The following is a 24,240-nucleotide window of genomic DNA, read 5'->3' as shown; positions in this document are numbered from 1 at the left end:
TTGTTGGGAGTTTATAAAGGAGTTGCTGAAATTCAAGAGATAGACGCCAAGAATCTAGGGCAAGAGTTTGTGAAGAAAACCCCCATTTGGCACCGATAAGACATATATAGCCCCTAGAGAGACACGTAGAGTAATTAGAACGGTCAGCTTAGTTCAAAATAAACGGACGAGATCCATCATGAAGTCTAAATGGTCCACACGAAAATCGAAAGACTACCCTCTTTACTCCACACCTCTTCGCTCGGTAATCGAAGCGACAACGACCTCTGGCCTTTTATGATGTCATCACGTCATTTCAAATGGCGATGCTTCATCTGCCTAATAAAGGTATCTTGGAACTCACCAAATGACGTCAACTCAGCATATGGTCAACTCTACCTAGTCGACCATATGAAGCCGACAACAGGCATGCTCAGATGAACGCTATGTTAATTCTCCATAAAGCGGCTGACTCTTCGTGAAGTTGACTCATACTTCTCAAGCACTCACCCCAAGAGGTTTAAACACCAGTTTCAAGAGACGCCAACTCGGCCGGCTCCAAACCAAAACACAGGCAAGTATTCACCAAGTTCCAAAAAACGATGCGACAACTACTTGAGTTTGAGACACATTTCCCTAACGAGGGTCGAGCTCCATCGAATCAACTATTGAGTTTACAAGCCCATAACTATAAGTGATCTGATTCATCCCACGAAATTCAAACAAGATTGCACAGCACAAACAAGACAATTAAGGGCAAAAAGTTATCTCTTTATTCATTTATAATGGAGTATTTACAAGTATATACACAAAAGTACAGTGCAAAGACAAAAAAAGAAAGAAAAAAAATCCTAAGAAAGCTAGGAAAGGTCTATCCCCACTCCTAGAGTCAAAGGCAAGGAGCTGGTAGAGGCAGTCGGTGGAGGAGTCGAGCATTTGCCTCCCTCATCGATCCTCTTGCTGAAGGCCCTGGGAGCTTCATCGTCCGACTCCCCTCGTCCTCACCAAGATCGAGTCCTCCACCAAGTGCTTCCACTTCCACTAACTCATTCAAGCACTTAGCCACAATGGGTGGATAGTGGAAACGGCTTGGTGGATTCCTCATCTCGACTGGATGTTGTGCCGTGAGGAGGTCGTACTTAGCCTTTTAGGCTATCGCAACAGGTGTCTTTCCGGTGATGCCCTGACGATACTCCTCAATAACTCCCTCGCGGTAAGGCTCAGACTCAAGGTAGGCATTGCAGATTTGGGCCATTGCCAATGGTCATTGGGAACCATTGAGAAATTACTTTGTGGAGTTCGAAATTCAAGATTTAATGAGCTATAACCAAAATTTTTTGGCCATTTTCAGTCATTCCAATCCAAGACAAGTAATTTTGTGGAATCTTAAATTAACAATTTTATGAGCTATAACCTGTAATTTATAGTCATTTTATATTGTTCCAACTCATTGGCAAATAATTTCATGTGAGTCTAAATTAACGATTTTATGAGCTATAACCCAAGACTTTAGGACATTTTTAGTCATTTCGGCCCATTAGTAAATGATTTCGCAAAACTTCAAAATTCACAATCTTAGGAGCGCTAACCCATGATTTTTGGCAATTTTTAGTTAATTTATCTCATTGGCAAATAATTTTTGGAATCCAAAACTCACGATTCATGAGCTATAACCCATAATTTTGGTCATTTTTAGTCATTCCGAGACATTAGCAAATAATTTCGCAAACTCCAAAATTTATAATTTCATAAACTTTTACCCATGATATTAGGCTATTTTTATTGGTTCCAACTAATTGGTAAATAATTTTATAGCTTTCAGAATTCACGATTTCATAAGCTATAACACATGATGTTTTGTCATTTCTAGTCATTTCTACCAATTGGCAAATAATTTTATAGAGTATAAAATTCATGATTTCATGAGATATAACCAATCATTTTGACCATTTTTAGCCATTTCAACCCATTAGCAAATAATTTTAGGAGTTTAAAGTTCATGATTTCATGAGCTGTTATTCATGTTTTTTTTGGCTATTTTTAGTCATTTCTACCCATCAGCAAGTAATTTTGTAGTGTCTATCATTTCACATGATAAAATCCATGATATTTGGTCATCTTTAGTCATTTCTACCAACTAGGAAATAATTTTACGGCATCCAAAATTCACGATTTTATGGGCTATAACCCACAAATTTTATCCATTTCATTTTGACCACTTTCTAAATAATTGTGTGGATCTAAAATTTACGATTTCTTGAGCTATTACCCATGATTTTGTCTATTTTTTGTCATTTTTTCCCATCAACAAATACATGGGTGTATACTTTACAATTACATGGGCTATAACCTGGAACTTTTTTTTCTATTTTTAGGTAACCAACCCATTGGCAAATAATTCCACATGGTCCATAAATTCACAATTTCATGAGTTACTAACAATGCTACATAGTCCATAGATTTGAACATATGTGAATAATGTCTATATATCAATATTCGCGATTTTCGTGGGCCATAAACAACAAATTTTTATATTTTTTTCACCTCAAATGAATGCGAATTTAATTTTTGTACATCAAAGTTTGTGATTTTCATGAACTATACCCAAAGGTTTTCTCAATTTTTGTTCATTTCGAACTCATGCAACCTTATCATGTGCACATAAAAAACCTCATTTTTCATAAACTATCATCCACTTTTTTTTTTATCAATGTTGGTTTGTTTTGGAACAAATATAAATTGTCTATATATCAATATTTGGGATTTTCTTGTGCTATAAACAATAATTTTTTTTTATTTTTTTTCACCTCAAATGAATGCGAATTTAATTTATGCACATCAAAATTTGTGATTTTAATGAGTTACACCCCAAGGTTTTTTTGAATTTTCGTCCACTTCAAATGAATACAAATTTATTATGTGCACATAAAAACCTCATTTTTCATAAACTATCATCCACGTTTTTTTTTATCAACTTTGGTTTGCTTTGGAACGAATGTAAATTAAATGTCTATAAGAAATTGGCAATTTTCATGTACTATAACACACGATGTTTGTCAATTTTTATTTGTCTTGAACGAATGCAAATTTATTGTATGTACATCAAAATTAATTTTTTTTATGAGCTATAGCCCATGATTTTCATCAATTTTGGTTAGTTTTGAACAAATGTGAATTAATTTTGTTGTACTTTAAATTTTGTGATATTCATGACTTTAATACGCGATGTTTGTCAGTTTTGGTTTGTTTCGGTCGAATGCAAACTTATTGCATATAGATAAAACATTAAGATTTTCATCAGATATAACCCACAATTTTTGTTAATTTTGGTTAATTTTGACCGAATGTCAATTAATTTTCTATACTTCAAAATTAGCGATTTTCATGGGCGATAACCCACGAATTTGGTCAATATTAATTCGTTTTGAATGAATGCAAATTTATTATTTATACAACAAAATTCATGATTTTCATAAGCTATAACCCATTAATTGTTACTATTAAAAAATTTATTCTCATGAGGTGCAACCACAATTTTAGTAAATTTTTGTACATTTTGAATGACTACTAATCTATTATGTGTACACTAAAAATTTTTATTTTCTTGAGATATAACTCACAATTCGATGTTGATTTTGTTCAAATTGAATGATTGCAAATTTATTATGAGTACATTATATTTTTGACTTTCATATGCATAAGCCATGATTTTTAAATTTTTGTTAGTTTTAGTTTATTTTGGACGAATGTAAATTGATACTCTACACATCAAAATCATGAATTTCATAGGCAACTCTTGATTTTGTCAATTATGGCTAGTTTTAAGCATATGTGGATTAATTGTCTACATATCAATATTCATGATATTCTAGGGCTATAGACAATGATTTATTATTATTTATTTATTTAAAACGAATGTGAATTTATTTTGTGTCCATCAATTTTTTATTATTTTCATGAGCTACACGCCATGATTTTTTTCAATTTTTAATAATTTAAAACAAATACAATTTTATTATGTGCACATCAAAAATCACATTTTTCATGTGCCTCACCCACATTTTTTTGCCACTCTTGGTTTGATTTAGAAATGTAAATTTAAGTGTCTATACATCAAATTTTCAATTTTAATAGGCTATAACCCACGATGTTTATTAGTTTTGGTTTGTCTCAAACAAATGCAAATTTCTTGTGGGTGCGTTAAATCTTACGATTTTCATGAGCTATAACCCACTATTTTCATCAAGTTTGGTTAGTTTTAAACAAATGTGAATTAATTTTTATATACTTCAAAATTCACGATTTTCCTACAATTTTGTTTTTTTTGTTTATTTCGAATGAATAAAACTTTATTGTGTGTACTTAAAAAATTAAAAGTTTCATGAACTCTAACACAAGATCTTCATTACTTTTGGTTAGATATGAACAAATGTGAATTAATGTTCTATACTTCAAAATTTTTGATTTTCATGCGCTATAAATCACGATTTGTATTAAATTTTAGTCATTTTGAAAAATACAAATTTATTATGTGTATTATAAAATTCACAATTTTCATAAGCTAGAACCAAAGAATTGATAATATTAATAATTTTTATTTTTATGAGGTACAATCCATGATTTGTGTAAAAATTTTTTTCATTTTGAATGACTGCAAATTTATTATGTGTACACTGAAATTTGTGACTTTAATGAGCTATAAGTCGTGATTTTTTAATTTTTGTCAATTTGATTTATTTTGAATGAATGTGAATTGATACTCTATATATCAAAATTCATGATTTTCACATGCAACTCTTGATTTTTGTCAATTTTAGTTCTTTCTCAATTAATGCAAATTTATTGTGTACATGAAATTTTGGATTTCATGAGTAATAAACCGCCATCTCTTGTCAATTATGGTTAGTTTTGAACATATGTGAATTAATTCTCTATATATCAATATTCAGGATTTTCTTGGGCTATGAATAACGAATTATTTTTATTTATTTTTTCACTTTAAATGAAGGCCAATTTATTTTTTGTGCAAAAATTTTTATGATTTTCATGAGCACTAACTCGAGGGCTTTTCAGTTTTTGTCTATTTCAAATGAATGCAAATTTATTATGTGCATATAAAAAACCTCATTTTTCATGAACTATCCTCCACTTATTTTTGTCAAATGTGGTTTGTTTTGGAACGAATGTAAATTAAGTGTCTATACAACAAATTTTTGATTTTCATGGGTTATAACACATGATGTTTGTAAGTTTAGATTAATCTCGAACAAAGACAAATTTTATTATGTGTACCTCAAAACTAAAGATTTTCAGGAGCTATATCCCACAATTTTCTTCAATTTTGGTTACTTTGAACAAATGTTAATTAATTTTTGTGTACTTCAAAATTCATGATCTTCATGGGCTATAACCCACGACGATTGACAGTTTTTGGTTTGTTTCGGTCGAATGCAAAATTCATGATCTTCATGTGCAGATAAAATATTAAAATTTTTATGAGATGTAACCCACGATTTTCATTAATTTTGGTTAGTTTTGACTGAATGCCAATTAATCTTCTTTAAAATTAGCGATTTTCATGGGCTATAACCCATGATTTTAGTCAATTTAATTTACATTGAATGAAGCAAAATTACTATGTATACCACAAAATTCACGATTTTTATAAGCTATAACTCATGAATTGTTACTATTAACATTTTTTTTATTCTCATGAGGTATAATCCACGATTTTTCGCAAATTTTTGTTCATTTTGAATGACTGCTAATCTTTTCTGAACACAAAATTTTTTATTTTCATGAGATATACTCATAATTCGATACTGTTTTTGTTCATATTGATGCAAATTTATTAGTACATTAAAATTTGCGACTTTCATGAGCCATAAACCACGATTTTTTAATTTTTGTCAATTTTTAGTTTATTTTGAATGATTGCGTTAGATAGCCAGAAATGGTTTACCTTTGGCCCCGAGGGGGCTCTTATCCGGCTAGTAGGCGACGAGCCTATATATATCCACCTGAGAGGGGTAGATGTATAATTTTGGTCAAGTCCAGACAGGCAGCTAAATCGACAGATAACCACTGTTCTAAAAAGCCTCTGCCTAGTCCGCCTAGGTGTACGCCTAGGCCTAGTCGGTACCTAGACCACTTAACTAGTGCTTAGCGCCTAGGCGATACCTAGGCTGCCCATCTAGATTTTGGGAGTGTTTAGGGAAGCATGGGTTGCACCCTGTAGGCCTCGATCGGTTGCATGCCTCCACGTCCTCCAGCCTCATTCAAACTCCTTTAACCCCCAAATATGAACACCTCCACTACCTCCTCTGATCTTCAACAAAACCTCCTTGACCACCACTTAGATGAAGAAAGAAATCCACTTAGATACCAGTCTGACACCTAAGCTTTCTATAACATCGTTATTTATTATTTTGGCTATTTAGTATTTAAATATACATAATATATTTTGGATCTAATATTGCTATCTTTTTTTATAATTTTATATGAATTTAATACATATTTCTATCAATTATTATAGTTAAATAATTTTAAAAATAATCAAATGCCTAGGCGTCTAGGTGCTAGGTGCTGGCTCAAACGCCTAGTTCGCCTAGCGCCTTCTGTAACATTGCAGCTAACCTACATGTATCAGCTGTGATTTGGAATGAGTCATCACAGAGTTGATGTGATAGTGACTGGGAGGGTGTTGTGCTAACAATAGGTGGTGAATCATGGAGACCCGTGGCGTGATATGTGATGATGATGACCAGCTATTGGGAGGAATTCTAGGACCAACCGCCTCTCGAGTTGCCTATGGAAGTGGGATGACAAGTACCACATTTTTTGTTGGCCTTGCAAGTTGTCGACCTAGCCTTGAGTTATGTGAGCGGGGTCGAGTCAAATGACGGGGTCGAGTCAAAGCCTTACTCGGGAAGGGATGAGCGTCCATGATATTCGAGTCATCCTGGTTAGAACGGGCTGATCTAATGATTAGTGCCGATATGGGACACGTGTCGACTCCAAGGGGAGGATTAGCACTTAGGTGAATTGTTAGCACAACAGCGTACATCAAAATTTTTTATTTTCATAAGTTATACCCCAAGATTTTTTTTTAATTTTCAATCATTTCAAACAAATGTAATTTTATTCAGTGCACATCAAAAATCATATTTTTCATGAGCTATCACCCACATTTTTTGTCACTTTTTATTTGGAACAAATGTAAATTAGTTGTATATACATCAAATTTGTCATTTTCATAGGCTATAACCCACAATGTATGTCAGTTTTGGTTGGTCTCGAACGAATGCAACTTTCTTACGTATACATTAAAATTTGTGATTTTCATGAGCTATAACCCATGATTTTCATCAATTTTGGTTAGTTTTGAACAAATGATAATTAATTTTTGTATATTTAAAAATTTATGATTTTCCTAGCCTATAACCCACAACTTTCATTAGTTTTGGTTTGTTTAGAATGAATGCAAATTTATTGTATGCACATAAAAAATTAAGAGTTTCATGAGCTATATAACACTCAATATTCCTTAATTTTGGTTAGTTTTGAACGAACGTGAATTGATGGTCTATACTTTAAAATTTGTGATTTTCATAGGCTATAACCCAGGATTTTTATCATATTTAATTCATTTGAATACTAAAAGTTTATTATGTATGCTACAAAATTCACGATTTTCATAAGCTATAACTCATGAATTGTTACTATTAACATCTTTTAATTCTCATGAGGTATAACCCATTATTTGTGTAAATTGTTTTCGTTTTGAACGACTGGTTATTTGTTATGTATACAACAAAATTTTCTATTTTCATGAGATATATCTCAAGATTCGATACTATTTTTTTTTCATTTTGAAATAAAGCAAATTTATTATGTGGGCACTAAAATTTGCGACTTTCATTAACTATAAGCCATGATTTTTTTTAATTTTTGCCAATTTTGATTTATTTTGAACGAATGTGATTTAATACTTATACATTAAAATTCACAATTTTCATAGGTCACTCTTGATTTTTATCAAGTACAATTATTTTTCAATAAATACTAATTTATTATGTGTACATAAAATTTTTAATTTTCATGAGCTATAAACAATCGCTTTTTGTCAATTATTGTTAGTTTAAGAAATGTCAATTAATTGTTTACATATCAATATTTACGATTTTCTTCGGCTATAAACAACAAATTGTTTTATTTTTTCACCACAAATGAATGCGAATTTATTTTTATTTACCGTACATTAAAATTTGTGATTTCATAAGCTATACCCCAAGCTTGTTTCAACTTTTGTTCATTCCAAACGAATATAATTTATCACGTGCGCATAAAAACCCTCATTTTTCATGAACTATTGTATTGTCCACCTTTTTTGGGTCAATTTTGGTTTGTTTTGGAATGAATATACAAATTAAGTGTCTATACAATAAATATGCGATTTTCATGGACTACAACACACGATGTTTGTTATTTTTTATTTGTCTCGAACGAAAGCAAATTTATTTTATGTACATCAAAATTAAAGATTTTCATGTTCTATAAACCATGATTTTCGTCAATTTTGGTTATTTATCATCAACTGTGAATTAATTTGTGTACTTCAAAATTCGTGATTTTTATCGGCTATATCCCGCGATTTTTGGCAGTTTTAGTTTGTTTTGGTCGAATGCAAGCTTATTGTGTGTAGAAAAAATATTAATATTTTCATGCGATATAACCCATGATTTTTGTTATTTTTGGTTGGTTTTGACCGAATGTCAATTAATATTCTATACTTTAAAATTGGTGATTTTCACCAAGATTTTTATAAAGTTTAGTTCTTCTCAATGAATGCAAATTTATTGTGTGTACATGAAATTTTCAATTTTGATGAGCTATAAACAACCGCTTTTTGTCAATTATTGTTAGTTTTGAACATATGTCAATTACTTGTCTATATATCAATATTTGTGATTTTCTTTGGCTATAAATAGCAAGGTTTCTTTTCACCACAAATGAATGTGAATTTTTTTATTTTCCGTACATCAAAATTTATGATTTTCATGAGCTACACCCCAAGCTTTTTTCAACTTTAGTTCGTTTAAAACGAATGTGGATTTATTATGTGCACATAAAAAACCTCACTTTTCATGAACTACCATCCACATTTTTTTTGGGTCAAATTTGGTTTTTTTTTTGAATGAATATATAAAATAAGTGCTTATACAATAAATTTGTGATTTTCATGGACTATAACACACGATGTTTTTCACTTTGTATTTGCCTCGAACGAATGCAGATTTATTTCATGTACATCAAAATTAAAGATTTTCTTAAGATATAGCCCACGATTTTCATCAATTTTGGTTAGTTTTGAACAATTGTGAATTAATCTTTGTGTACTTCAAAATTCACGATTTTTATCGACTATGACCTGTGATGTTTGTCAGTTTTGTTTTGTTTCGGTTGAATGCAAACTTGTTGTGTGTAGAAAAAATATTAAGATTTCCATGAAATATAATCTACGATTTTAATTATTATTTTTAGTTTTGACCGAATGTCAATTAATTTTTTATAATTTAAATAGGTGACTTTCATGGGCTATAACACGTGATTTTTTTCAATTTTAATTTCCTTTGAATGAACACAAATTTATTATGTATACTATAAAATTCATGATTTTCATAAGTTATAACCCATGAATTATTACTGTTAACATTTTCTTATTCTCATGAGGGATAACCCATGATTTTCGTAAATTTTTGTTCATTTTGAATGACTGTTAATTTGTTATGTACACTAAAATTGTTTATTTTCATGAGATATAACTCACAATCTGATATTGTTTTCGTTCATTTTGAATGACTGCAAATTTATTATGAGTACATTAAAATTTGTGACTTTCATGAGCTACAAGCCACGATTTTTCAATTTTTGTCAATTTTAGTTTATTTTCAACGAATGTGAATTGATACTTTATACATCAAAATCACGATTTTCACAGTCAACTCATGATTTTTTTTTTCAATTTTGGTTCATTCTCGATGAATAAAATTATTTTGAGCACATGAAATTTTTTATTTTCATGAGCTATAAACACTGCTTTTTTTTTAATTATGGTTAGTTTTGAACATATGTGAATTAATTGTCTATATATCAATATTTGAGTTTTTCTTGGACTATAACCAATAATTTTCTATTATTTTTTCATTTCGAATGAATGCAAGCTATTTTGCATACATCAAAAAAATTTATTTACGTGAGCTATACCCCATGATTTTTTTTAGTTCTCAATCATTTCAAACAAATACAGTTTTATTATGTGCACATCAAAAATTATATTTTTCATGAGCTGTCACCCACATTTTCTCACTTTTGGTTTGATTTGGAATGAAGGTAAATTAAGTGTCTACATCAAATTTGTTGTTTTCATTGGCTATAATCCACGATGTTTGTTAGTTTTGGTTTGTCTCGTGAGCTATCACCCACATTTTCTCACTTTTGGTTTGATTTGGAATGAATGTAAATTAAGAGTCTACATCAAATTTGTCGTTTTCATTGGCTATAATCCATGATGTTTGTCAGTTTTGGTTTGTCTCGAATGAATGTAAATTTCTTATGCGCACATCAAAATTAAAAAATTTTATAAACTATAACCCACAATTTTAATCAATTTTGGTTAGTTTTGAACAAATGTGAATTAATTTTTATTCACTTCAAACTACGCAATTTTCGTGGGCTAGAACCCGTAATTTTTTTAGTTTTGTTTCATTTCAAATGAATGCAAATTTATTATGTGTGCATAAAAAATTAAGAGTTTCATGAGCTATAACACATAATTTTCGTAAATTTTGAATACTTTTGAACAAATATGAATTAATGTTCTATACTTTAAACTTGGCGATTTTCACGAGCTACAATCCACAATTTTTGTCAATTCTTATTCATTTAGAATAATGTAAATTTATTATGTGTACTACAAAATTCAAGATTCTCATAAGCTAAAACCCCAGAATTGTTATTGTTAACTTTTTTTTATTCTCATGACGTATAACCCATGACTGTGTAAGTTTTTTTTCGTTTTGATTGACAACTAACCTGTTATGCATACAGCAAAATTTTTTTATTTTTTTGAGATATAACTCACGACTCGATATTGTTTTTGTTCGTTTTGAAAGACTGCAAATTTATTATGTGTACACTGAAATTACGACTTTCATGAGCTATAACCCACATTTTTTTAATTCAATTTTGATTTATTTTGAACGAATGTGAATTGATACTCTATACATCAAAATTCACAATTTTCATAGGCAACTCTTGATTTTTGTCAATTTTAGTTCTTTCTCAATGGATGCAATTTTATTGGGTATATGAAATTTTCGATTTTCATGAGCTATAAACCTCGCTTTTTGTCAATTATAGTTAGTTTTGAACAAATGAGAATTAATTGCCTATATATCAATATTCACGATTTTCTTGAGCTATAACCGATGAGTTTTTATTAAAATTTTATTTCAAATGATTGGGAATTTATGGCGTACATCAAAATTAATGATTTTCATGTGTTATTACCCAAAAAAAATTTCAATTTTCGTTCATTTCAAGTAAATACAAATTTATTATGTGCACATAAAAAACTTCAGCTTTGATGAACTATCATCCACTTTTTTTTTGTTAATTTTGGTTTGGTCCGGAACGAATGTAGATTAAGCGTCTATACATCAAATTTGCGATTTTCATGGGTTATAACCCACGATATTTCTCAATTTTAATTTGTCTCGAATGAATGCAAATATATTGTGTATATCAAATTTTAAATTTTTATGAGCTATAACCCACAAATTTCGTTAATTTTGGTTAGTTTAAACAAATGTGAAGTAATTATTATATATTTTAAATTCGCAAAGTTTATGTAATTGTTACTATTGATATTTTTTATTGTCATGAGGTATAGCCCATGATTTTTAAAAATTTTATTTGTTTTACTGAAATTTACAACTTGAGCCATAAACCACGATTTTTCAAAATTTGTCAATTTTAATTTACTTTTGAAAGAATGGAATTTATTCCCGACACACCAAAATTCATGATTTTTATACATGACTTTTCTCAATTATAGTTCATTGTCAATGAATGTAAATTTATTGCGTGTACATGAAATTTTCAATTTTCATGAGCTATAAAGCCCGCTTTTATCAATTATGGTTAGTTTTGAACATACGTGAATTAATTGTCTATACATCAATATTTTTTATTTTCTTGGACTATAAGTGATAAATTTTTTATTTTTTATCGAATTTATTTTGTGTACATCAATTTTTGAGATTTCCATGAGCTAGTCCCAAGAGCTTTTTTCACATTTCGTTCATTTTGAACGAATGTAAATTTATAATGTGCACATCAAAACTCGTATTTTTCATGAGCTATCACCCACATTTTATTGTCACTTCTGGTTTGTTTTGGAATGAATGTAAACTAAGTGTACATACATCAAAATTTTCATTTTCATGAGCTATAACCCACGATCTCTGTCAGTTTTCGTTAGTTCCAAATGAATATAAATTTATTATGTGTACGTAGAAATTTAATATTTTCAAGAGCTATAACCCACAATTTTCATCAATTTTGGTTAGTTTTACACAAATGTGAATTAATTTTCGTATACTTTAAAATTCATGATTTTCATAGGCTATATAACCCGCGATGTTTGTTAGTTTTGGTTTGTTTCGAGTGAATCCAAATTCATTGTGTACATAAAAAATAAATATTACAAGAGCTATAACCTACGATTTTTGTTAATTTCGATTAGTTTTGAATGAATGTGAATTAATTTTCTATATTTCAAAATTAGCGATTTTCATGTGCTAACCCACGATTTTGTCAATTTTATTCGTTTTGAATGAATGCAAATTTATTATATATACTACAAAATTCACAATTTTCATAATCTTAATCTATAACCAATGAATAGTTACTATTAACATTATTTTTATTTTGATGAGTTGTACCCCGTGACTTTTGTAAATTTTTGTTCGTTTTGAATGACTGCTAATCTATTATGAGTACATTGAAATTGTCTATTTTCATGAGATGTAACTCACGATTCGTTACTATTTTTATTCGTTTTGAATGACTGTAAATATGTGAGCACTTAAATTTGCGACTTTCATGAGCTATAAGCCATGATTTTTATAAATTTATTTTCTTTTATACAAATATGAGTCAATTTTTTATACATTAAAATTTGTGTTTTTCGAGCTCTATAATCCACAATTTATATCAATTTTTTAATTCCAAATGAAGACATACTTATGAAAGATATACTAAAAAGGCATTTTTCACAAACCATGCCCCACAATTTTAACTTTTATTTGTTTCGAAAGGAAGTAAATTTATTTTGTGTAAATGAAGTTTATGATTTTCATAAGTTATAATCTATGATTTTCGTAAAATTTTGTTAGTTTTGGACGAATAAAAACTTATTATGTGCACATCACAATCCCCCTTTTTCATGAGCTATAACTCATGTATCTCGTCAATTTTGAACAAATGCATATTAATGTCTATACATCAAAATTCGTGATTTCATAAACTATAATCCACAATTTTAGTCAGTTATCGTTCTTTATGAAGGAATGTAAATTTACTGTGTACATAAAAATTTCTAGTTTTCATGAGTCATAAACCATGATTTTTCAATTATGGATAATTTTTAACGAATGTAAATTAATTGTCTGTGCATCAAAATTTACAACTTTCATAGGCCATAACTCACGTTTTTTGTCAATCTTTATCTTTATTCTTTTCAAACGAATTCAAGTTCATTCTTGTACATCAAAATATGCGATTATCTTGAACTATAACTCATAAATTTTTTCAATTTTTATTTTCTTCAAGTGAGTGCAAATTTATTACGTGTTTATTAAAATATATATTTTTCAATAGCTATAAACACACGTTTATTAAAAAATTTCAAGGGCATTAATCCACAAGTTTATACACTTTTGGCTCAATTTAAACAAATATAAATTTATTGAGTGTATATAAAAATTATGATTTTTATAAGCTACAACCCATATTTTTTATTAATTTTAATTTATTTAAAAATTATAAATAAATTATATATACATCAAAATTGACAATTTTCATAGGGGCCATATCCGATAATTTTTGTCAATTTTTGTTAGTTTAGAATGAATGTGAATTAATTGTCTATACATTAAAATTCACAATTTTCATGGGCTATAAGTCACGATTTTAGTAAGTTTTAGTTAATTTTGTATGGATGCAAATTTATTGTGGACATGAAATTTTTTATTTTCATGAGCTATAACACACGATCTATTACAATTTTGTTCATTTGAATGATTGCGAATTTATTACATGTGCGTGAAATTAATAATTTTCATAGATATAACCCATATTTTTCATCATTTTTTGTTCGTTTTGAACGAATGCAAATTAATTGTCTATAAATTAAAATTATTTTATTTTCATACAACCTACCATTTCAAATTTAGCTTGTTTCGACCAAATACATATTTATTATGTGTACATCAAAATATAAGATTTTTATGAACATGAAGCCACAATTTTTGTCAATTTCTGTTAGTTTCGAGCATATGTCAATTAATGGTCTATACACTAAAATTTTAATTTTCATGAGTTATAACTCATAGCTTTCATCAACATCTGTTCGTTTCGAATGAATACAAATTCATTATGTCTACTGCAATATTCATTATTTTAATGAGTTAAAACCCACAATTTGTTACAATTTTTGTTCATTTCGAATGGATGCAAATTTATTATGTGTCCATTAATTTTTTTTAGCTTTATGAGGTATAGTCCATGAATTTTTTCAATTATTTTTTGTTTCGAACAAATGCAAAATTGTTAAGTGTACATCAAAATTCACGATTTTAATCAACTATAGCCCACGATTTGTGTCACTTTTTGTTCATTTCAATATACTACAAATTTATTAGGTCTATTGAACTTTGCGATTTTTATGAGTTATAACTCACAATTTTTATCATTTTTTATTTATTTTAAACATGAGTAAATTAATTGTTTATACATCAAAATTCATAATTTTTAAGGGCTATAACCATGGATTTTTGTCCATTTTTCATTTCGAATAAAGGAAATTTTGTTATGTGTACATTAGAATTTGTTACTTTTATGAGTAATAGCTCATGATTTTTGTCAATTTTTATTAGTTTCAAATGAATGCAAATGTATTATACAATTTCTATTAGTTTCAAATGAATGCAAAATTTATTATATGCATATCAAAATTCACATATTTTCATGAGCTATATATAACCCACGCTTTTGTGAATTTTGATTCGTTTTAAATGAATGTAATTAATTGTTTGTACATCAAAATTTTTAATTTTCGTTAGTCATAAACTATGATTTTTTCAATTACAATTAGTTTTGAATGAATGCAAATTTATTGCCAGTACATTTAAATTTCCAATTTTTATGAGCTAACACACGCTTTATGTCAATTTTAATTAGGTTCGAATGAATAGACATTAATTGTCTATATATCAAAATTCACGATTTTCATAAACTATAACCCACGAATTTGTCAATTTTCTCTCATTCCGAATAAATGCAAATTTATTATGTGTATTGCAAAATTCATGATATTCATAAGCTATAAACCTATGATTTGTAACAATTATTGTGCATTTTAAATAAGTGCAAACTTATTTACATGAAAACTTATTTTTCATAAAGCATAACCCAATTTTGTTCGTTTCAAATGAATGCAAATTTATTATGTGTAACTCAGAATTTTCAATATTAAAGAGTTGTAGCCCACGATTTGTTAAAATTGACTACAAATTTATTATGTACATTAAAATTTGCGAGTTTCATGTGCTATAACCCACAGTTTTAGTCTATTTAAATCAATATAAATTAATTGTTTATACATTAAAATATGAGATTTTCATGGGCTACAATCTCGGATTTTTATAAATTTTTGTTCTTTTCAAACGCATGCAAATCTAATGCGTATCAAAATTAACAATTTTCAATAGTTCTAACCCATGATTTTTACCAATTTTTATCCAGTGTAAACATATAGGAATTAATTTTAATACATCTAAATTCACAATTTTATGAGATAAAACCTATAAATTTTTTTTTCAATTTTCATTCGTTTCAAACGAATGCAAATTTTTTTATGTGCACATAAACTTCACATTTTTCATGAGCAATGACCCACTTTTTTGTCAATTTTGGTTAATTTTGAACAAATGTAAATAAATTGTCTATACAATTACAACTTGCAAATTTCATTAGATATAGCCCACAATATTGGTTAGTGTTGAAGGAATGTTAACTGTCTATAGATTAAAATTCACAATTTTCATGGGCAACCCATGATTTTTGTTAATTTTTGTTTATTCTGAATGAATACAAATTCAATATGTGTTTTATAAAATTCTTGATTTTTCATGAGCTATAACCCATAATTTATTACAATTATTTTTCAATTTGAGTGACTATAAATTTACCATGTTTACATTAAAATGTTTGATTTCCATGAGATATAACCCAAAGTTTTTTTTCAAAGGAAAGCAAATTTATTAGTACACATTAATATTCATGATTTCCTGAGCTATTACCCATGATTTTTTATAATTTTTGTTCATTTTGAATGACTACAAATTTATTTTGTATATGGTAAAAAATTTTTATATTCATGCAGTATAACTCACAATTTTTGTCAATATTTATTTATTTTAAATAAAAGTAAAATTATTAAGTGTACTTTAAAAATCATAATTTTTATGAGCTATAACACATGATTTGTTATAGTTTTTTTAATGAATGTAAGTTAATTGTCTATACAACAAAATTCACATTTTTCAAAGCTATAATCCATAATTTTTTAATTTTTTTTTCATTTCGGATGAAGGAAATTTCATTATGTGTAAATTAAAATTTATCAATTTCATGAGCTATAACACATAATTTGTATAAACTTTTAATCGTATTGAATGACTACAAAATTATGTGCACGTTAAAATTCACATTTTGCATAATCTACAACTCATGTTTTTTATCAATTTTGATTTTGATTCATTTTGAAAAAATATAATAAATTGTCTACACATCAAATTCACAATTTTCATGCGTCATAACTCACGATTTTTATCAGCTGAGTTTTGTTTTCAACATGCAAATTTATTGTGTACAAAAAAAAATTGTGATTCATAGGTTACAACACAAGTTTATCAATTTCGGCTCATTTCGAATTATATACAAATTTATTACAGGTAACACAATTCATGATTTTTATGAGTTATAACTAGAATCTGTTACAATTATTTGTTACATCAAAATTTATGATTTTAATGAGTTATATACAAACTTATAACCCACAATTTTTGTCAAATATGGTTAGCTTTGAATAGATGTAATTTAATTGTTTGTACAATAATGTTTGTAATTTTCATAGGCTATAATCCACGATTTTTTTAAATTTTTGTTCTTTTCGAACGAATGCAAGTTTATTGTGTACTTTAAAATTTGTAATTATCACCGGCTACAACCATGACTTTTTTAAAAAGATTTTGTTTGTTTCAATTAAATGCAAATTTATTATGTGCACATTAAAATAAATATTTTTCAAGGGCTATAAACCATGTTCTTTGTAATTTTTCATTCATTTTGAACAAATATAAATTAATTATTGATACATCAAAATTCACGATTTTAATGGGCTATAACCCACGATTTTTGTTAGTTTTTGTTCGTTTTGAACGGATGCAAATATGTTTAGTGTACAACAAAATTTGCTTTTTCAGGAGCTATAAATCCAGAATTTTATTAATTTTAGTTTATTTAAAATAAATATAAATTAATTATCTATACACGAAAATTCATGACTTTCATGGGCTAACCCATGATTTTTGTCAATTTAGGTTAGTTTTGAACGAATGTGAATTAATTGTCTATATATTAAAATCAAAAATTTTATAAGCTATAACTCATGATTTTGTTAGTTTTGATTCATTCAGAACGAATGCAACTTTATTGTGTTCATAATATTTCCAATTTTCATGAGGTATAACTTCCGATTTTTGTCAATTATGGTTAGTCTTGAACATACATAACTTAATTGTCTATATCAAAATTCATCATTTTTGGGCTATAACTCTTAATTTTGGTCAATTTTTGCATTACGAATGAAATTTAGTCTGTGTACATAAAAAATTGCGATTTTTATGAGTCACACCCCAAGTTTTGTTTCAATTTTTGTTCGTTTCAAGCGAATACAAGTTTATTATGTTCACATAAAATATCACATTTTTCATGAGCTATCACCACTTTTTTATCAATTTTGGTTTGTTTTTAAACAAATGTAACTAAATGTTTGTACATCAAAAATTATAATTTCATGGACAATAACCTATGATTTTCATGCATTATAACCTAAGATTTTTATCAATATTTATTTGCTTTGAAAGAATGCAAATTTATTATGTGTACTACAAAATTCACAATTTTCATAAGGTATAACCCGCGATTTGTTACATTTGCTATGTGTACAGTAGAATCTTTTATTTTCATGAGGTATAATCCATAATTTTTTACTTTTTTTTGTTTTGAATGATTTTTTATTTGCTCGTTTCGAATGAGTGCAAATTTGCTATGTGTACATTAGAATTTTTTTTATTTTCATGAGATATAATCCACGATTTTTGTCAATTTCTGTTTATTTCGAATGACTGCAAATTTGATGTGTACACTAATTTTTTTTTATTTTCATGAGGTAACCAATGAACTTTGGTTAAAAAACTATAAATTAATTATTTATACATCAAAATTTGTCGTTTTGTCAATTTTTATTCATTTTAAATGAAGGATTTTTAATTATATGTACATTAAAAATGTTTTTCATGAGTTATAATCTAAATATTTTATCAATTTTGATTTGTTTTGAACAAATGTAAATCAATTGTCTATACATCAAAACTCATAATTTTATGGGCTATAACCCCTAATATTTATCAGTTTTGGTTCTTTTTTAAGGAATCTAAATTTATTGTGTACATCAAGATTTGTGATTTTCATGAGCAAACCCACAATTTTAGTCAATTATAGTCAGTTTTGAATGAATGTAAATTTATTATCCATAAAAATTGTGATTTTTATGCACGATAAACAACTATTTTTGTCAATTTTTATCTTTTTGGAATGAACGAAAGCTTATTCTGTGTGCATCAAAATTCATAATTATCATAAGTTATGATCCATGATTTTTTTTTTTTAATTTTCATTTGTTTCGAACTAATACAAATTTATTAGGTGCACATTAAAATGAACACTTTTCAAGAGCTAACCCATTTTATTTATCAATTTTGGTTCATTTTAAGCAAATGAAAATTAATTATTTTGATGGGTTATAACCCTCAATTTTATTAGCTTTGTTTCATTTTAAACAAATGCAAATTTATTGAGCCATAACTTTTGGATTGTTCTTGACCATCAATACATACGATAAACTCTTTTCTGTGTTTAGTATTTTGTTCTTGGTCCACTAATTTTAAGACCATTAGTTTTGAGAGTTTGCCTCCACTTCTCCACTTTAGAAATTATCCCTTCTCTAATCCCCTCACCTACTATATAATTAGCAAATAACATACACCATGATTTGGGTTATAAACAACAAAATTAACAAAAAAACATGAACTTCAGTGTACGCATACTTACTTTTTTTTATTGGGTCAAAACAAACCAAATTAACAAAAAATCCACAAAAATCACGAGCTTTGAAGTGTTTCCATCGGGTCGAACCTGATGATAATGACAAAAGTTGTGATTCACGTAGTTGGAGAGCTTCAAACACCGCGGTTATTCAGCATGTAACCTAATGAACAAATGGTGATTAACACAACCAGATAGCCACTGAGAAAGTAACAAAATATAATGCTAAGTAATTTTATTTGATTCACCTTAAGGAAGGGATAACGTCAGGAGCAATTCCCGCGTCTTAAACTCTGCAGCAACTCTAAGTAACCACAATCATCCGGACTTATATACCTGCACATAGAAAATTAAAAGATAAGACACGAGGAAATGATTGTTTAATGTGGTATTCAACACGTATCAACAAAGGTCAACAATTTGGGCAGATTGCAACATAATGTGGTATTCAACACGTATCCCAAAAATAAAATAATGACCAGATTGCAACATGAAGTTTCAACTGCTAATCCTTCGGTAGATCAACTAATATAATAAGACCTTATTTAAATAAAACCGTAAGTACACAAAAAAGAAAGTTTTGGGCAAGTACCCATGCCGAAAGAGAAAATCAATAATGACAAGGCAACAATTTGGCTTAAAGAATTCTGTCCTCCTAATGATATTTGCGACATGAGTCAACGGGACCAATCTGAAGCTATCAACTTCACCATCTGCAAAAAGATAAGTTAAGCATGATAATGAAAAAAAGTTCCAACAAACATATGCAAGGAGATCACTAAGCTGAATTGATAGAAAATCATATTCCGAGAAATAAGAAAGTAAAAGAAAATAGGCAAAGACACATTTGAAAAAATTCTCCATTACATGCTATCCGTGATTTCTGAAACCCATGAATTTCACCTATTTGTATTTACTTTAACTAGTATCAACAATATTCTGTACATCTCCAACGTCCAAACATGTTGCATTAAGCGGAAGGTTTAAGTTAATGAAACAAGATTATGCTCATCTAGCTGATCTCTTAACTAAGAATAAGAATTAAGAATAAAAGAATATTTGACATCAATCGTTTATCCTTAATCTTTTCTTAGTATAAATATCAAAAGTTTGCTGGCCAATACAGTAGACATATTGTGGTGGATACCTCAGCAAGATTGGTGAAATAGAGCAAGTTACTGCAAATCAAGAGAAAGAAAAAGGCGTTTTTCCATACTTTCGGAAACATTTCTGATTAATCCTCATAAATTGCACAGATTCCCACAGATTCCTGACTGTTCTGAGACTATGCAAACTACCTAAGTTTGAATCATTAACTAATTCTTGCAAATTGTTGAACATTAAGCAAATTTAGAGCATGCATACCTAAGAACCAGACATGTAAATACATAACACAATATGAATTATTGAGAAATATGAATTATTTGAGAAAATGTGAGTTAATGTTTGTGAAAGAAGCCAAAACCCACAAGAGTACGAAGAGTTACGATTCCAAATAGGAAAATTCCTGTTCGAAAGGACTTTTCTTAAACTAGACTTGCCTTCATTCTTAGGGGAAAAATCAGCAGGGAGTTTTAAGTCATAGCAGAAAAGCACATCTCTCTTGTACCTGAATCCATCTATATCCACATATGATACTGCTCCAACTGGGATTGCACTGTCAACACAAACTAAATTGGGTAAGATTCAACATATCTAGAAATAGAAGAAAATTAAACTGAATAAACTTCAGATAAGTACTAGAGTTGATTAATTAACACATATGATTAGCTGCATCTGAATGACCTACACAATAAAAGATATTTGAAATTCTTATGAATGAGTTATTTTAACAGAAGGTAAAATCAATGTTTTCAATATTGGTGATCGGAAACATATCGGACAGCCAAAATTCATATCAGATCCCTGTTATTGGGGATAAGTAGTGAAAATCGGAGTATCATGTTGGATGGTGAGCATTTTTAATATAATGTCCTAAAATGTAATCTAAGCACATTTAATAAAATATCGAGAGAGGGTCCTCGAGAGAGGTCGTCGATAGAGGTCTCTGAGTGAGAAATTTGCACGCGCTTTGGGGGAGAGAACAGTGAAGACAGAGAGAATTAAGCTTACACGATGAGCGGATGTAAAATAGAATAGGATATCACGTTTTTTTTGTTTAGTGGATGCGGACCAAGTATGGAAAAAAGAGGGTTTTGCCTCCAAAACTGAACCGGTTCACTTAAAATGCAAATTGTAGAAAATCGGGCGATTTTTAACCTAGGAGAAGTCGGCTGCTTTATTGGATTTACACCGATATATCGTGACAAATCAACCAAAAACAATATGCTATAAGTTTTTGCAAAAATCGTATCGGTCATGGCCCAAACCCTACATATCAGCAATAAATCGATAAAATCGGCCTATTTTTAAAGCATTTGGTAAAATAGTGGAAAATAAGACATATAACTGCTCAAGAAATAACTTTTTTCTTTTTGTTCTATTAGCGTGGGCATGAAACAAGTGCACAGATTATCAGACAACTCTACATCAATGTTAGCACCACGAGTTTGCAGATGTATCGAAGTGTAACCATCAGATGACGTGAGGTGACAGCTTCTGGAGTACGTACTTTCATTCTCACACAGTTCTGACACGAGCAACAAGCAATAACATGTCAATAGAATATGTATTTCATTAGCATAATGGCAATCCACATTGAACAATAGTTGGAGCATGAATGGTTCGCTACTTAGTGGACTGGAAATATGCATGTATAGATGTATCTGCTTATGTGTGTGTATGTGTGTATGTACATACGTATGTATGTATGTACACACACGCATATAGTCACAAGAGAGAACAGAATGTAATGCAAGAAACAAGAAACATTACATTTTGGTGCTGAATTTTGCTTTGCATTCTGTTCTTTCTCGTGACTAGATGTGTGTGTGTACGCGCGCGCATTAAGCAGTAGCAGGTGAATTATAATGCATAAGCATTAACAGGTGAAATCAGCCTATTAACCCCTTGACATCACACTGTAGAACGAAAAGGTAGAAAGAAAATAAGTGAACTAACTTCTCTGCGACAGTTGAGTAAGAAGTATATGAGAACAGCAGTAAGTATATGTAATGTTCAGTGTTCAACTAACATGATGAAAGGGATGGGAGTGAAATGAGAATCATTTCTATTAAAGGTTCAAAATTTTAGTATGGTGAAATTGATGAAGATGTTCACAGAAGTAGCTTGCATTATAATGTAATTGTCCATTCAGAGTTCAGACATGATCACCATGCGGCCTTTTAAACTTCAAATCAATTTCATGTCTAATTATTAGTTTAAGTTAAGATTATATTTATTGCCTGAACAGCTCCACCTTAGCCAGTTTGTGGTTGCCCGAGAAACTGCATTTTCGCATCTTACTTGATTGGTTCACATATTTTCCTGGAATTTTAAATTGCTCACAAATCACGACTCATAAAAAAGACTAGTAGAGCAACAAGGAATATACTGTAACATGGAAATAAGTGGATACTTGTCAGATTAATTATTGAGAATTAACAAGCATTATTCTTCTAATTAACTATACATGCTATTCGAAAATTTGACTTTGAGTCATATGAGCTATAGAAAGAACTATAGGCTGAGAAATTATTTCAGAAATGACAACATACCTAGCAGAAATAGTTCTTGGAATTCCTGCTTCTTCTTCACATTCCTTGACAAGATTCTCTTTGCAACTGATTCCATGTGGCTAAATGTAAAAAAGTTGTAATACATGACTATGACAGTTTTACTGCATTTAACCAACAATTAAAAGCTTTTTTTCCATATTAATCCCTCAAATCTTTAAAATTCTGAAATTAGCCCAGCAAATCACTGAAATTGCTATCAGGTCCCTCTCCCCCCAAATCTTATAAGTTATTTCAAATTAGTCCCTGTAATTTTCTATTGTTTGATTCGATGAGGGAATATTCATTTTAAGTTAACCCTGCAATATCAGTTAGGCCCTCCCCCGACTTATCATTGTTCTGTTTCCCTGCAACTTAACTTACGTGGCCTCTCTCCTCCTCTCTCTCTCTCTCTCTCTCTCTCTCTCCCCCCCCCCCGCCCTCTCCCCCCCTCTCTCTCTCTCTCTCTCTCTCTCTCTCTCCCTCTCCCTCTCTCTCTCTCTCTCTCTCTCCACCAATCCCAACAAACCCAATTTCCCTTTTTTCCAGTCCATTCAAAAAAAGAACCCATCGCCCAAGTCTGTGATTGAGAGGATAATTTGGTCACTTAGGGGATGCACTGATTGAGTGAAAAAAGAGTGAAAAAAGAGTAAGTAATCATCATTGGTTAAACACTAATCCAACCAAGGTTAGTACATTGGACGGAAAATCTAATGGAGGGGCTAATTTGAAATAATTTATAAGGTTTGGGGAATTTAATAGGAAATTCAATGATAAGGGACAAACTTCAAAATATTAAAGATTCAAAGGACCAACATCGGGAAAACCCACAATTAAAATATGATTTATCCGTGTTTACAAACAAGGCTATGAA

At 29.3% G+C, this 24,240-nt stretch overlaps 1 protein-coding gene across 1 annotated transcript in view; it reads right to left on the bottom strand.

Moving 5' to 3' along the window:
- The window catches only part of LOC109820871 (nudix hydrolase 20, chloroplastic-like), a 13,385-nt gene continuing 8,753 nt past the window's right edge, over positions 19,609–24,240 (bottom strand). Inside the window, exons 7-11 of the mRNA XM_020387066.1 lie at positions 23,370–23,449; positions 21,255–21,370; positions 20,306–20,426; positions 19,962–20,049; positions 19,609–19,876 (exon numbers count right to left, since the gene is read on the bottom strand). Of these exons, the coding sequence (XP_020242655.1) occupies positions 19,980–20,049; positions 20,306–20,426; positions 21,255–21,370; positions 23,370–23,449 (387 nt within the window). The 3' untranslated portion in view covers positions 19,609–19,876; positions 19,962–19,979. The remainder of the gene's footprint in view (positions 19,877–19,961; positions 20,050–20,305; positions 20,427–21,254; positions 21,371–23,369; positions 23,450–24,240) is intronic.

This window comes from Asparagus officinalis, chromosome 8 (genome assembly GCF_001876935.1).
Source record: "Asparagus officinalis chromosome 8, Aspof.V1, whole genome shotgun sequence".
In the NCBI taxonomy this organism is placed as follows: domain Eukaryota; kingdom Viridiplantae; phylum Streptophyta; class Magnoliopsida; order Asparagales; family Asparagaceae; genus Asparagus; species Asparagus officinalis.
The sequence above is the reverse complement of the archived record's forward strand: the minus strand, read 5'-3'. Positions and strand labels throughout refer to the sequence as shown.